This window comes from Heptranchias perlo, chromosome 27, assembly GCF_035084215.1.
Source record: "Heptranchias perlo isolate sHepPer1 chromosome 27, sHepPer1.hap1, whole genome shotgun sequence".
Taxonomy (NCBI): domain Eukaryota; kingdom Metazoa; phylum Chordata; class Chondrichthyes; order Hexanchiformes; family Hexanchidae; genus Heptranchias; species Heptranchias perlo.
The window spans coordinates 35,065,913-35,081,844 of record NC_090351.1 but is presented as its reverse complement, the minus strand read 5'-3'; the positions used below and the strand labels follow the sequence as shown (position 1 = coordinate 35,081,844).

The window sequence follows — 15,932 nt, the reverse complement described above, 5'->3', positions numbered from 1 at the left end:
GACTTATCGTCCGTTAAATAGCTCCCAGAACTGTTGTTCCTTGTAGAAAATGCACGGAAAGAAACTGTCCCCAGGCTTATGTTAAACTTGCAATTCCGTTTATGGAAATCTGAAATAAAAACAGAAAATGCAAGTCAGATAGCATTTCATGGTGGGTCTGATCTCAGAATACTAACCTGTCTCTTCTCTGTCAGGCGCTGATGGAGCTGCTGTGTATTTCCAACATTTACTGTTTTTATTAGTGTTCTATTTGTTTTCCTGCCTGTCTTGATCCTTTTTAGTGTGCGTGTGCGTGTGTTCGTTCGAGTGAGTGCACGTATGTGCCCGCGTGAATCATTATTTTTCCCCATTTAAGACCGACCACAATAGTCTGCACCAGATTTCCTTTGAGAAATTCTTTGGCAAATCAAATTTATATTTCATTTTAAAGAAGGAGAACATACGAAATTGATGGGCAGGAAAAGACCAGCTGGTCCACTAAGCCTGCCCCATACCATGATGGCTGGAGCATCGTGACTCAACGCTCCCTTCCTCCTTCCCCCCGCCCTTCTCCACAGCCACGTAATCTCCTGGTAGAGGCCAACAACCAAAGAAAAAACCAGGGCCAATAAGGGAAAATACTCTGGAAAATTGCTCTCGAGACCCCCTCAGGCGATTGAAATCAGTTCAGGAAATCACATGGGCCAAGTATTATCTATGAAGACTTTCTATATGATGCAATCTCTGCCCCAGTCAAGATCCGGTCCAGCTCCCTCTTGAAGGCGATACACTGACCAGCTTCAGGAACCGTCCAAAAAATTGCTTTTAAATCTGCTTAATTTGAATGAGAACAGACCTACGCAGTCATTCCATTGATGAATGAATCTATTAAAAATGACATGAAAGAGCCTCTGCAAATAGGCCAGTGTGTGCCTTTTCATTTTCCTTTCAGAATAGCTGGAATTGTATCAGGAAAGGGAATCTTGCATGGTATTTCAGATTTAAATAGAGTCAAGGTCACACTTTAACTCCTCGCTCGCCCCCTAGAATTTTGTTGTTTTTCTTCTTTGAACCATTTCCCGATTGCTCAGAGAAATCATCATGTGAAGGTTTAATATTTCCTTTCCTTAAAGTAACTGTCCCTTCTGTTTTGCCACTTGCCCCTCCCCCAGGTTTGTGTCCAGTCCCTGACAGTCCAAGCCCAATTCCTTGTTGTGTAGCACAGACACTGTCTGTTCTTTCACTGACCTTGTTTGTCTGTGTGTTTAATTCAGATCATCCAAACTTTAGATGAAAACAGAAAATGCTAGAAGTGCACAGCAGGTCAATCAGCATCTGAAAGAGATGTCTAGATTAACATTCTAGCTGAGACCCTTCATCAGCGGTCTTGTTTTAAAAAAATCTCATCCAAGTTTTAATAGGTCGGATTCTGAATTTATCCAAATTCTCATCTAAGCGATTTGAGATTCCACCTCCTAACAGTTACGATCCACTGCCCATACACTAGCCAAGGAAGGCAGGTAGTACTGATTGTTCGTGTATAGCTTCCTGCAGCTATTTGAATTGGTCGCGAGGAGGGTAAACACTGACTAGTTGGGCCGAACGGCCTGATTGCGCGTTGTAACTTCTATGGATTTCTGTGTATAACCCTGTTAACTAATTCACATAGTTTTCCATTCTGTTCCTGTGTGTGAATCATGTAACCTGGGGGCTAGCAACTGTGCACATAAAGCATCCTTTACGACCCAGGGGCTAATGACTGCACATGCTGGGTTACTGATGCAAATTGTCTAAGCCAATCGAGTGTGTTTGATTGTCATCCTGTATTTCTATGAATCATGTAATCTGGAACGAATGGCTGACTTTGCATGTTTGCTGTGTGAGTTGTGTAATCTTGGAGTGAGTTGCTTACAGCATTAACCATCAGGTACCCGTGTAACCCTTAGCTGGCAACTGCCCACGGTTATGCACTAAATCCCGCATCATTTTTCAGAGATCAGATGGCCGAGGAAAGTCACTAAAACAGAGGCTTGGGATCAGGTGTCACCCTGTGGGCTGTAATTGGATCAAGCTCTAATGTGCCAGGGAAGCAGAGTAATCCAATAACCGCTGACAAATAGGGCTAAGGTCTAACAATGCAAGACCAGACACGGGAGCCTTCGAGCTGCCCAGCTCACCGCTCACCAGCTGGGTTCCTCTCCATGGTCTCCACCTTTTTTTTAACATTAAACGCCCGATTATAAAGTGAAACTGGTTGAATAGTAAAAAGAAGAAAGAAAGACTTGCACTTCTACAGCGTCTTTCATGACCTCAGGATGTCCCAAGCGCCTTACAACCAACAAAGTACTTTTGAAGTGTTGTCACTGTTGTAATGTAGAAATAATGGGAGGAAAAGGCAAGTGGCATTCAGCAAATGTTCATACGAGCCAGCTGATTCGTTGCTCCACTGAGAATCAGATCTGGGGAAAAGATGCACACACATTTTGTTATAAAAGTAAAAAAGATTGGTGATGCTTCCCTAATGGCTAGGGCAAGTGATATCCTGCAAATTGATGCCCTTACTGTGAACTGCTCAAATGTGTTAATTCTACCTTAAAACATCCCACAGGCAGTGAAAATGAGCAAATTTTGAGCAATAGCAAAGCACCTACTGCTACAAATCACATGCACTACTGATTTGGGGGATAGATGCACCACCCTTTGTAACTACTCTTCAAAAGTATTCCATTGGTTGTAAAGTATCTTAGAAGCTCCTGAGGATGTGATAAAGCCCTATATAAATACAGAGCAGAAGGCTCCTGGTTTGACTTGCAGTGAGGTAATCAGTCTCACTTGGGGCAGCTTTTGGGGCATTACTATTAAACTCAGTACCCTTGGCCTAGGGAGGGAGAAATCAGCCAGGGTGCCTGTGCCCATGCCTGATCGCTGTCCATTGAGCCCTGCTGGAAATGTGCACGTGTGTGACGGGTGAGTTCAGGAGCGAGCTTGACTGTGATATATGCCAACATTCACTATCCAAGCTGTCACATGAAGAATGGCTGCTTAACTGAGGTACTAAAGAACTGCCAGCACTTGTGGGATTGTACTCCAGTCAGAATTAAGGGAAGAGAGGTAATTGTTGATTTTTAATGCCACACTGCCTGGAGGGATTTTTTTTTATATATATATATATATTTTTTATTTATATATCAAGTATCAGCTTGGCTCAGTGGTAGCACTCTTGCCTCTGAGTCAAAAGGTTGTGTGTTCAAGTCCCACACTAGGACTTGGGCACATAATCTAGGGCTGACATTACTGAGGGAGTGCTGCATTGTCAGAGATGCCAACTCTTGGTTGTAAACTGAGACCTTGTCTGCCTGTTTGGTTGGACGTAAAAGATCCGTTAGCAGTATTCAAAGAACAAAGAAAGATTCCCCAGTGTCCTGGACAACATTTATTCCACAGCTAACACCAGCCAATTTGTGCACAGCAAGGTCCCACGGTACAATAATGTCTACACTGCAAAAGTAATTCATTGGCTGTAAAGGGCTTTAGAACGTCCTGAGGATGTGATGAGGTGCCATGTAAATGCAAGTTCTTTTTCCTTTCTTCCCTCCCTTATAAGTTCGCACCTTGGGATTTCTCATGTTGAGTTCATACTCGCAGCCATACCCAGTGTAGGGAGGCGCTAAGCACAGAGAGGGGAGTAATTGCTCTAAGCTGGTATCACGTACCTTCTGCTGATCTGCTATAGTGAAGCCCTACTAGCAGGACCTGATCTCCAGCCTACGCATGAGCTTGGCACAAGAAAACTACAAGAGCCGGTGGACGGGGGTGGGGGTAGGATGGGATGAATTAAAAAGTACTCCAAACAGTATTAAGAGTTATATTGTAGATATCTTTGGAAATGGTATTAGGAAGACCAGGATTGGAGAGGGCACAGCTGCAGAGAAGCATGGAACTGTTCCTAATGTAGTAAAAACCTTGCACAGACTAGCAGCCTGTCAATATCTTGATGATTATTGCTGACGCCGACAGGGGAAGTGAGTTTCACTGAAGGAATATTTTCTTCATGCTTAAGAGTTGTTGACTTATTTGTGGAATAGACTGCCACCTAGTGTAGTGGACTTTGGCCAAACTTGAGCTTTCAAGGGACCTGAAGTGGAATTTCCATTCAGCAACGAGCAGAAGGATATGAACTTTAACCAAAGGGGGAAAAGAATTCACGAGAGGGACGGTAATGATCAGATCGGGACCCGGGCGTTATAACCAGCTCCACGTGACATTTTATTTTGTTTCTGTTAAATGTGCATGGCACGTGTAATGGGTTAATTATATGCGTTTTTTTCTTCTTCTCTCTTTCTCCTCTCTAACCGTCCCTGTTCACGCAGCTTCCTTGGTCAGCTGGAAACCTCTCCCCAGGCCATCATCAATACCGCCACATTTCTGGCCTGCGAGAGATGCAGCCTAATTGACATCTACCAGTGGATTTTTTTTTTTGTGGGGGTGGGGGGAGGAGGGATTTCTTTTTCCACCACATGCCCCTCAGCCTCTTCGGAGCAACCCGGCCGAAATGGGTTTAGTTTATATTTCTGCAGAACAGAATTTTTTTTTAAATTAAATTTGTTTTCAGGATGTGAACGATGCTGGAAAGGCCGCATTTTTTTTTATACCCGTCCCTAGTTGTCCTGACAACCTCCAAGGGCATTAAGACTCAATTGCATAATTGGAGTCATACACGGGTCAGAGAGCTGGAGTGTCAGGCCCTCCTTCCTGAAGGACATGAGTGGGCTTTAATGATAATCTGGCAGCCTTCATGGTAACTTTTTTTTCCCCCTAAAATTATCAGATTTATTTAATTCAATTTTACAACTTACTGTAGCAGGATTTGAGCTCTCAACCTCTGGGTGCCATAGTCCACTATCATAACCACTACACCACCTCAGCAAAATATAGAGTTTTAAAAAAAACACACAATTTCCCTTCTTACATTTCCTAAGTAATTTTTCCCCCTCTTTATACCACCTCATAGCACAAATCATTCTGTGGCTGAGAGGCTGGGCACTGGGCACACCCTCTCTTGTTTGCTGTCATCTCCTGGTGCTCCTGTTGGTTCAGCTGCCAGAAGGTGCATGAAGGTAAATGGGTTTCTGGCTAACGTGGCGATAATCCTGCATTAACTGGAACACCCTCGCAACAATTGGTGGTAAAGCCTTAAGGGAAAGTTTATGATTCGCAGTATTTAGTTGAAGTGGAAAGAGATAACGTGAATAATTAAAGAAAGGACGATAGACAAGTTCATGGAAAAAACCATCAAGAAAGAATGTTATCTTCTATAAATGAGTGCTTTCCATTAATGAGGCTCAGACACAAATAATCTGTTTAATCAACAGCAACAGAGTGTTTTAAATTATGAATGCAATTTAAAAATATTAGTCCTGAACTATAACCAGTGGGAAGGTCTCGGATTTAATCCTCAGAATTGGGTGATCTCGACCACACTGAAAATAGGGGGTGCTGAAATTACTCCCAACGTCCCTGAGCTAGGAAGGTGGGGGGTGGGGGGTGGAGGAAGAGGGGAAAAAAATCAGCCTGGTTATCCACTCCTGACAGCCAGCTGTGACTCCAGCTGGAAAGTGTGCGTGTGGATGTCCTGCGACAGCTGCTTTGGTCGAGCAGTCTGCCGAAGCTCGCTGTCCAGGATCAAGGCAGGAAGAGTGACCGCTCGAGTGAGGGTACCGGAGGGCTGCTGGCACCATGGAATTGTACCTCAGGATGAACCGGCACCTCCGATAGAGGGGTGGGTGGAGGGGAAATTTAAGTCAAACCCTGTTTTTACAAACTCATGAGGAAAAACGAATTTGTTCCATTTATCAGGGTTGGAACTCGTTCGATTCAAATGGCTTGCGAGCTGACCCCAGAGATAAAGCCTGTTCTAACAGGTTTGCTATGAAGAGGTTCTAGTGCATTAATGTCTCCCAGGGCAGATTCAGGCCCTGTCATTGACTGATGTTAATGTGTCCTTTGGTGTAACCTTTAGCATGGATTCAAGCTAGTGCCTTTAGCTTGATCTATCTTAGGTCAGGCTCATTGCTAGAAACCTTCTCACAGGATGCAGCAAGTCTCTCGGGTGGCACTTCCGTTCTCCGATTACTCTGAGGATATCTAAAGCCAGATGGTGATGTGCAGTTATGTTGTTGTCGTGTCTTTGGTGTCTGACATTGAATGATGACCCCCACCCTCTTCTCTTGATCTCCTCCCCCTTGCAGGCTGACTGAAGCAGACAAGAAGCTGCTGTGGGAGAAGCGATATTACTGTCACTCAGAATGCAGCTGCCTGCCTCTGGTGCTCGCCAGCGCCCCCAGCTGGGAGTGGGCCTGCCTGCCCGACATCTACACCCTCCTCAAACAGTGGAATTGTCTAAGCCATCTGGATGCCTTGGGTCTGCTCCACGCTATGTAAGTACAACAACAGGGCGAATATGTTCAGATTAAAGTTCATTCCCCACAACATCATGATAGGCCAACCGCAAAAAAATAAGTTGTTGGCCATTTGGCCCATTTACTTTATCCATCCATTGTAACCTACCACCGCCAACCCCAAGTAGAGCACCCAACTGCCTCTTAAATGCCTCCACTGCCCTACCCAGGAGATCATTGCAGAGCGAGGGAGTGCTCCCCATGTCCTGGCCAACATTTATCCCTCAATCAACATCACTTAAAACAGATTATATGGTAATTTATCTCATCAAGGTTTGTGGGACCTTGCTGTGCACAAATTGGCTGCCGCATTTCCTACATTACAACAGTGACAACGTTTCAGAAAGTAATTAATTTAGCATAGGGGCGTCCTAAGGTCGTAGATGGTGCTGTATAGTTTGTTTGTTCTTTTCTTTTTCTGTCTGTCTTTCTGTCCCCAGTTGCCTAGCTGTCGTTTAACTCAATCATTCGCTCACTGCATCCTGTCCTCTGGAATTCTTTTGCTTAAAGACACATCTTTTTGATTATGCCTTCCATGTTTCCCTCCTCCCTAACCAATCTTTCCCTTCTCCATTCTTCTATGAGGAACACAGGTAAGCGGTTGTTGCTGATGTTTTGCACCGAGCATCTTTTAGTCTTGTTGCCCTATGGTCCGGAATGAGATTTTAATCTGCGAGATAGTCTGTTAATATACAAGGGAAGGTTATTGTCTTGAAGAGTTGAGAAAATGCAGCAACAAGATTGGAGGTTGCTTTCACATTATTGATGTGATTTAATCCGACATGTTAAAGCTTTGTCTTATTTCACAATCACTGCTCTGCTCGGAGGATGCTCCTGAGCCCCTTATATACAGTATACGTTCTGGGCTACAGATTGAACTGATAACGCCCCCCCACCTCCCCCAGCAGTGAATGCTAACTAGATAACTCACAAGCAACAAACCTCCCAGCTGGATTTAAACAAATCTTTATGTTTGAGGTGGAGCATTCAGGTACTGCAATTATCTAACGATACCGGACGGTGCAATTAGAAGTCGTCTTGGTGCTATAGCAACCAAGTCGTAACATCAGGTCACCCTGGGCCTGTCACATGGAGCAGCTATTATGTGTGGGCTCTAAGGCTACTTTCACAATTTCCATCTGTAGAAACACTGTACTTAATTGAGTGAAGTGTTTATTAACGTCAGCAATGGTTTGCTGAGGGATTGTGAATGTCCTGTGCTAATGCTGCCTAGCCACAGTGCTGATTCTTTGCCGTGTGTTGCTCAGATTTCCTGACCAGGAGCTACGCCATACTGCAGTACAGTGGATGGAGACCATCTCCATGTCGGAGCTGGTGGACTTCTTACCTCAGTTAGTACAAGTGAGTACCTCACAGTCACGCAACCTGAAAGTGCGCACGTGTGTGCTTGCTCGCATGTAAAATTTATTTTTAGATTTGATCGATCTCCCGTGGCATCGCAGGCTAAATGACCTCCTCCTTGTTCCTATGTTGCACACGGTGAATCAAAACCAAGTGTAGTCTTCAGATGAAGCAGGGTTTGAGGTTGGTGGATAATTGGACTAGGGCATGCAGAAGTAGTTTAATCTCCATTTTAAAGTTATACATTCTGTCCTTATTATATTTCCTGTGTCCATATTTGGAAATGAAAATTGCTTATGTAAACTTGTCATGCTGTAATTACACCCTCCCACCAGAGCTTGCGCACTGCAGCATCTCCAATGTATAATTACAGTGTATCGAGTTTACATTATAAATATGGGCGTAGGAATTTATGATGGAAAAAGTTGACCGGAAGTGTGCACAGACGCAAGATATATTTGAGAGAATACGTAAACTAAGTTGGAGGGAATGGGAACGGTTATTGTAATGGTGCTTCTAGAGATGAGACCAGAGTAGATAGGAGACACCATGCTAGTAGAATAGAGAGTACTATTCAGAGACTGGGTTTATGCTACACTATTGTCATGGGCTCTTGCTGCCTGGCGTGCACTTGATGTGAGAACTGGGCACAAAGCAGCCAAGGCTTCTTCGACAGCACCTCTGAAACCCGCGACTTCCACCTAGAAGGACAAGGGCAGCAGGTGCATTCGGACACCATCGCCTCCAAGTTCCCCTCCAAGTCGCACACCATCCCAACTTGGACATATATCGGCCCTTCCTTCATCGTCGCTGGGTCAAAATCCTGGAACTCCTTACCCAACAGCATTGTAGGAGAACCTTCACCGCACGGTTCAAGAAGGTGGCTCACCACCAATTAGGGATGGGCAATAAATGCCAGCCTTGCCAGTGATGCCCATATCCTGAAAACGAATAACAAAATGCACCACTATCTATTCGAGATTGAAATTATTGGCATTCCATATTGAAGCTTTCAATCCCAGATAGAAGGTGCACGTGGTCACCTACCTAGTGTCTCCTTCTTTGTTGATGCCACCCATTTCTTCATCCTCCGTACCATGTGTAACAGTTAGCTGTGCCTGTCAGCAGCAAGTGCCCTTTTTCCTTTTTTCAAAGGAAAATAATTAAATTATTTTGCAGTTAATCCTCTCAACATTACATTTGAATGAAACATACTCCCAAGGGGATATTAACCTGGATTCCTGCTTGCCACAGCTAACTTTGTAAAAATATAAATGCAATGATTCTGTGAAATTAAAAAAAAATCCTTGAAGTAATGTACAATAAGCAGAACTTTGCCTTGTCTGCCTCATCATAACTGGCCAGGAAAGGGTTGAATGTTTGTCCAGTCCGCCTGAATGTCTGAAAGCTTTAACACATCATCTGAACAAAGATCTAGTTGGGCCTCGGTTGCATTCATGGCAATATGGCTTTGGAGGGCAGGTGTTCAAGCTGAGCGAGTGTCTTTGATATGTTCTGAGACCTGTAATTTTATGTCTTGCAGGCCCTGAAGTTTGAGTGTTACCTGGACAGCCCCCTGGTGAGGTTCCTGCTGCGGAGGGCTATCTGTGATGTGAAAATTGCCCATTATCTTTATTGGTACGTAAACCAAATGATTGTGGCAAGCTACACCATGTTGGACAGAGTCAATACAAACTCAGTGACTCAGACTTTTGAGTCGCATCAGGTCTTTTGAAGAAGTCTTCTGATGTCTTTCTGATCCATGTGATTTTTGACTTGAGAAAAAAACATCAGTCTCCTAATGGCTCAGTTGGTAATGTCACTCTCGCCTCTGAGTCACAAGGTCATGGGTTCAAGTCCCACTCCAGCAACTTGAGCCCAAAATCTAGGCTGACACTCCAGAGCAATACTGAGGGAGAGCTGCACTGTCAGAGGTGCCGTCTTTCAGATGAGATGTTAAACCAAGGCCCCCTTTACGCTCTCAGGTGGACATAAAAGATCCCATAGCACTATTATGAAGAGCAGGGGAGTTTTCCCTGGTGTGCTGGTCAATATTTATCCCTCAACCAACATCACTAAAAACAGATTTATCCCATTGCTGTTTGTGGGACCTTGCTGTGTGCAAATTGGCTGCCACGTTTCCTACATTACAACAGTGACTACAATTCAAAAGTACTTAATTGGCTGTAAAACGCTTTGGGACATCCTGAGGTTGTGAAAGGCGCTATATAAATGCAAGTTCTTCCTCTTTTTTTTTTCTTTCCACTGTGTAACTGAGCCGTACAGTCCAGGATGACCCCAAGTACGATTCCTGGTTTGTGCTGAGTTAACTAAACCAGGTACGATCCCTGGGGGACAGCAATTGAGCACTATTTCCCCTCTTTCCATCCACCGTCCAGTGACCTCCACTGGAAAGTGCTAATGTGTGGACATCAGATGAAGCTCGAAAAGCCAATTGACAAGGGTCGCGCAGACTTGCACATGAAGAATGGCCACATGGTTGAGGGACTGATGCCTGTGGAACTATAGTCCAGGAATGGGTCAAAGTCTTCAGGAGAAGATGGAGTGAACCTAAAAGAGTGTTGCTATCAAGACAAACTCCTGCCACAAACAGGTTGTGGGACAATTAACCGTTACAAAAGTGCCATTTGTGGGCAGAGCTGGCACAGCCAGTGATACTAGCTATTAAATTTAATGGTCTTATTCCCTAAGAGACACATTTTATTTTAAAACAATAGAAATTTGGAGGTATTTTATAATCGTTGGTTTTGGTTTAGTGATGTGATTAGATGTTGGGTTAGTGATGTGATTGATAGAGAGCGGGCGAATTCTGCAGCAAATTCCAACCCTGTACTGATCCCAGTTCACCCACTGTAAAGCTTGAATGCACTGTGCTACAAACAGTGACTGCAGATGGTATCTGATATCCTGCCAGATCCTTACACAAATGCAGTGGATATTTGACGTGAGGCAGCTTCAGTATCAGGAATTGAGCCCCCTTCCTCCAAACCTCTTGATTGCTGCACAGTGGACAGCAATTCAGCATATGAGCTGTGTGTTCCCTACAGAATGTATCTTTGATCTTTGCCCACAATGCGCGAGGCCACACAAGTACTGCCCTTACAGCCTGGAACCAGTTTTGTAGTGGGTTGAAGCTCTTTTCAGTATCTGTGATGCTCGGTCTAAGATTGAGCACATCCAGAATTCAGCTCGGTTCAAGATTGGGATTCCTTTGCTGCGTTGAATGTTTGTTGGTTTTAATATGGCAGCTTTAGGTTTAATGAGCCACCCCATTCTTGAAGCTGCAGTAACCACCTTGTAACCATGAATCTGATTTGATCAAGTGGAAATTCCTGTATTATTCGCCCCCATTCAGAACTATAGTATTCATTTGGGGATGCAGCCTGAACTCATAACCCTTCACCCCTCCTTTTTTCCCTGAACACACTGCCTCAGCAGCTGGAACCAGCATCTGTTTGCCAGGTGTTAATGACCAGAATTGCCACTCAGCAGCGAGTCGCCCGTTTGCCAAATTGTCAGCAGCTTGTAAACACCCGGAATGGTTGGGACTCTTGTAAGTTGGCAGGATGTTTGGGCAACGAGATGGAAACATCAAAAACCAAACCCAGGCCACGTCAGAAGTGCTGGAGGATTGTGTATGGGTTCTCTGCTCACTGCTGCAGATTGGCAGAGCCTGTCTTAATGTATTACAGCAGGGCAGAAAGTTGCAGCTACTTTATGGACAAGTGCTCCTGTTCTTATTTTGTCCTCGGACCTTTGTTCTAAGTCCTGCTCACAACGTGCAACAAAATCACTACCGTGCAAAGGACCTGGGTCAAAGGTGAATAATGTTTGTGTATCTGAGAAAACCAAGGCACAAACGCTAGTCTCTGGCTGCAAATTCATCCGACATGAGTCTGAATCTAAGGTGAGATTTCAAAATGGCCTGTGAACCACAGGTGACCCCCAGGCCTGGGCAATCTGGTCCCGGCAAACTCAATTCCGCCTGCGTTTATATGATTCGCTGGTTTCTCCTATTGGAATTTTGAGGCCCTGGAGATTTGAAAATGGCCGTTCTTAGTGCTATTGCCTCGTTGACAGATAAATCCAAGATCTGTTAGTATCAACAGCTTGAAATATCTGCAAATTATTGGGAACGTAGATTCAAACTGTATCGATGGCCTCAAGGCTCCAAGACCCAACGTAAGTGGCCACCGAAGGCGAAGTAGTTGGACATTCCTCCCCTAAGGGAATGACCCCGACATTTTGTGGAAGAGTCTTGCACTCAGAGCATGTTGAACGACCGTAGATCGTAACACTGAGTGTCCTGTGCTTGTATTACCAAATTGATTCTGACCTAGGCCCAACTCCCACGCAAGGTGGAAACTCCCATTACATCCTATAAACAGTAAACAACTGAAATATCACCAAAATGGAAATTATTTATTTTCCATAAGCTGGGGTTGTTCTCCTTGGAACAGAAAAGGTTAAGGGGAGATATGAACAGTTTTGGTAAGAGTAAATAAGAAAAAACTGTTTCCAGTGGCAAAAGGGTCGGTAACCAGAGGACGCAGATTTAAGGTGATCGGTAAAAATGCCAGAGGTGACATGCGGAAACTTTTTTTTAACGCAGCGAGTTGTTACGATCTGGAATGCACTGCCTGAAACGGTGGTGGAAGCAGATTCAATAATAACTTTCAAAAGGGAATTGAATAAATACTTGAGGGGAAAAGATTTACAGGAATATGGGGAAAGGGCAGGGGAATGGGACTAATTGCTCTTTTAAAGAATCGGCACAGGCACGATGACCGAACGGCTTCCTCCTGTGCTATACCTACTATGAAGTTAGAACAAGAGGGGTTGGTCAATTTTTTTTTTAATGACTAATTTTAATGAGGTTGGATTATCCAGTTTTTCCAATGTTTCAGAGTTTAATTGCCGCAAGCTATATTTAGCACACCCTTGCTGTGTTTCTTTTGTGTGTCTGTGCTGACAGTGGGAGAAAAGAAATTGTTGATGCCTCTAATGAAATACACAGAAATGGGGTCAGTTAGAAGTCTTTATTATTTGAAACCTCAGGACTGGATTGCTGAGTTCCTGTTAGAAAAAGCAGGACTTGAGCCTGGTTAATAAACATAAATAAAGTCAGTCTCCAGTATAACACGAAATATAGGAATGTACACAGTCCAGTGCAAAGTGCTGTTTGGTGCTATTCCTACTGCATGTGACGAAGGACCTCAGGTGTTCATGGTGTGCACTAAGACTCCTTGGTGATAATTTTATGATAATTCTTGCATTTGTATAGCATCTCATGAGACATTAAACCGAGGCCCCGTCTGCCCTCTCAGGTGACGTGAAACATCCCATGGCACTATTTCGAAGAAGAGCAGGGGAGTTTTCTCTGACGTCCAGGCCAATATTTATCCCTCAACCAACATCACTAAAACAGATTATCTGTTCATTATCTCAATGCTGTTTGTGGGATCTTGTTGTGTGCAAATTGGTTGCTGCGTTTCCCACATTACAACAATAACTACACTTCCAAAGTACTTCATTGCCTGTAAAGCACTTTGGAACGTCCTGAGGTCATGAAAGGTGCTATATAAATGCAAGTTCGTTCTTTCTTATTTCTTTCTTTATCGTATCAAAACGCTTCAAAGCGTGTCACACAATGAATTACTTTTTGATGTGCATTGACTGCTGTTTTATAGGTAATCACGTCACCAGCAACATCCCATAGACAGCAATAAGATATGACTAGTTAATCTGTTTCTTGGTTGTGTTTGGCCAAGACACCAAGAGAAGTCCCTGCTGTTCTTCAAATAGCAGCATAGGATCTTAAACAAGCTGAAGGGGCCTTGAAAGGTGGCACTCCCTCTATGCTGCACCGGAGTGATGGCCTAGATTATAAACTCGGACCCTGTTAATGGACTTGAACCCACAAACTGTCTAACCCAGAGCTTGGTCAACTCAGCTGGGCTCCTGTAGTCCTTTGCATCAGCTGCAAAGCTGGTGTTGCTGTACAGCACCTGTGGATTGCTTAAGTTGAAGTGATAGCCCTGGGAACGCTGGACCTCCGATGCTGACTGTTGATAATGAGAGTGTGACTCACAGTCGCATCTGTTAAATGTTAGGATAGGCAGTTCCCACCCTTCCCCTGTTAATCTCTGGGTGGCATCCACCCACAGAATAAACAAAAAATGACGTTGGTGAAGAGTCGGAGTGGCCCGAAGCACTCACTGCTGAACACTAGAGCTGAAGCTGCTGGAACTGTCTGTCGGCAATCAGCAGAGCTGACAGGCCATGAGCTCTAATCTCAGAGATGCAGAGCGTCTGAGGGGTAAACGCTGAGATGCTGAGTGTCGACAGTGGTGCGTTCTATATGTTCTCTCTTCCCCTGTCCCTCAATGTTCCCTCTGTTATCCCACAGCAACACCCCTCAGTAATAATCTAGTACTGACTAATGTTTGGCAAGCGACTATACGCAAATCCCAAACAAGACAGCACATGCAAAGATACATCAGAAAAGAAGGAAAACTAGGTGGTGCATGTGCAGTAGGCTGGGAAGACATTGTGCACCTGCGTTTCCTGCCCCAATGAGTTACTGATCTCCCACCCACAACATTCTAAACTAGGATATTGACCCTGTCCTCACAGCTCAGCAGTAAGCAGCTCACCTTCCGGTTTAAAGGTGGTTGGAGCTGGGACAGTGAAATTAGGAGAAAAGTGGCTGCCAAGAACTGGTGCTTTGTTGGATAGGGGTCAGAAGAGACTTGGTGGTGATACAGAATTCAAAATGAGGCCTTATTCCCCCTCCTGCATTCCTACTTTGAGGTCCATCTCAGTCAGGACCACAGTTGAACGGGGCAGGGAAGTGGATACCTGACCAAATCCGCTGGTTTCCAAGTGTGAGCCCTTTATCTGAACAAGACTCCATGTTTGTTTGTGTCTGTGAGGTAGGGGCAGTGGGTATGTCACTTACCTCACAAAGTGCTATTTTGAGCTTTGTGTCGGTTGGGTCGAGGTGGGAATGAGGAGAGAGGTGGATAGCCTACTGATGAGGGAGATTCTTGACGAGGAGCTTGGGACGAATATGAAAGAATTAAGGCATGCAAATGTAATTCAGTCACCATTTTGATGTCATAAGCTCCATTGTTTTATATAATTTTTTGATTTTATATTATTTATAAATTAAATAACAAGGCTCATGGCAATTTGGGAGACGAGAGAGATAAGCTGGTTGGAGAATGGGAGTTTCTCTGCAATAAAGGCTGAGGAACTGGGAGAAGCAAAACTGAGCTGCTACAGTACCACTGCTGGTGGGAAGGTGTAATTACAATGTGACAAGTTTACATAGGTTGTGTCCATTATAAATGAGGATATAGGAATTTATAATAGAAAAGTTGATACAGGAGTGTGAGGAAAAATATGTCAGTAGGAAGTACATGCAGATGTCAGATTTTTATATATTATAGATAGATATATCTATTAGTTGCTCTTCCATGACCTCCTCTTGTACATTGTTAGTGTGCTTTTAGCCTCTTGCCCAATGGCCCAATTGTGGTGAAGAATTCCCACTTTCAGAATAGGTGGAAAAACTTTTCCTGCTGTTCTGAGACAGAATATATTAAAAATACATTAAACACTGAAGCACTGCATACTGGGCTGCAATTAATAGAGTAGCAATTAATCCTTCAATTGGGATATGTAAACAGTCTATTTGACATTGTAAAATCTTTATTCTCTCATCTCTCCCCCTGTGTCAGTTTAATCTTAATTTAGTGTCTGTAATATTGCCAACTGTCTGCTCGAATAGCTTTAAGCTTTTGTTTTCCTAATTTCCCAGGTTACTGAAGGATGCATTAAATGACTCTCACTTCAGTGCCCGATACCAGCACCTTCTTGGGGCCTTACTGTGCTGCGCAGGAAAGGGCATGAGGGAGGAGTTTGACAAGCAGACCAAACTACTTCAAATCCTGGCTAAAATAGCACAGAAAGTCAGAGACACCGCTCCATCCTCACGCCAGGTCAGTACGTGAAGGGTTTGTGCAGCTCCGTCTGTGGTGAAATTTCACCAATGTTGGCGACACCGCCTCTTTTTGTCCTTCGATGTTGTTGAAGGTAGAAACCCAG

The 15,932-nt window shown here is 44.1% G+C and overlaps 1 protein-coding gene across 1 annotated transcript in view; it reads left to right on the top strand.

Annotated features, from left to right (window-relative positions):
• The window catches only part of pik3c2b (phosphatidylinositol-4-phosphate 3-kinase, catalytic subunit type 2 beta), a 133,505-nt gene that overhangs the window by 94,018 nt on the left and 23,555 nt on the right, over positions 1 to 15,932 (top strand). Inside the window, exons 16-19 of the mRNA XM_068007650.1 lie at positions 6,228 to 6,416; positions 7,706 to 7,799; positions 9,343 to 9,437; positions 15,646 to 15,826. Coding sequence (XP_067863751.1) covers positions 6,228 to 6,416; positions 7,706 to 7,799; positions 9,343 to 9,437; positions 15,646 to 15,826 — 559 coding nt within the window. The remainder of the gene's footprint in view (positions 1 to 6,227; positions 6,417 to 7,705; positions 7,800 to 9,342; positions 9,438 to 15,645; positions 15,827 to 15,932) is intronic.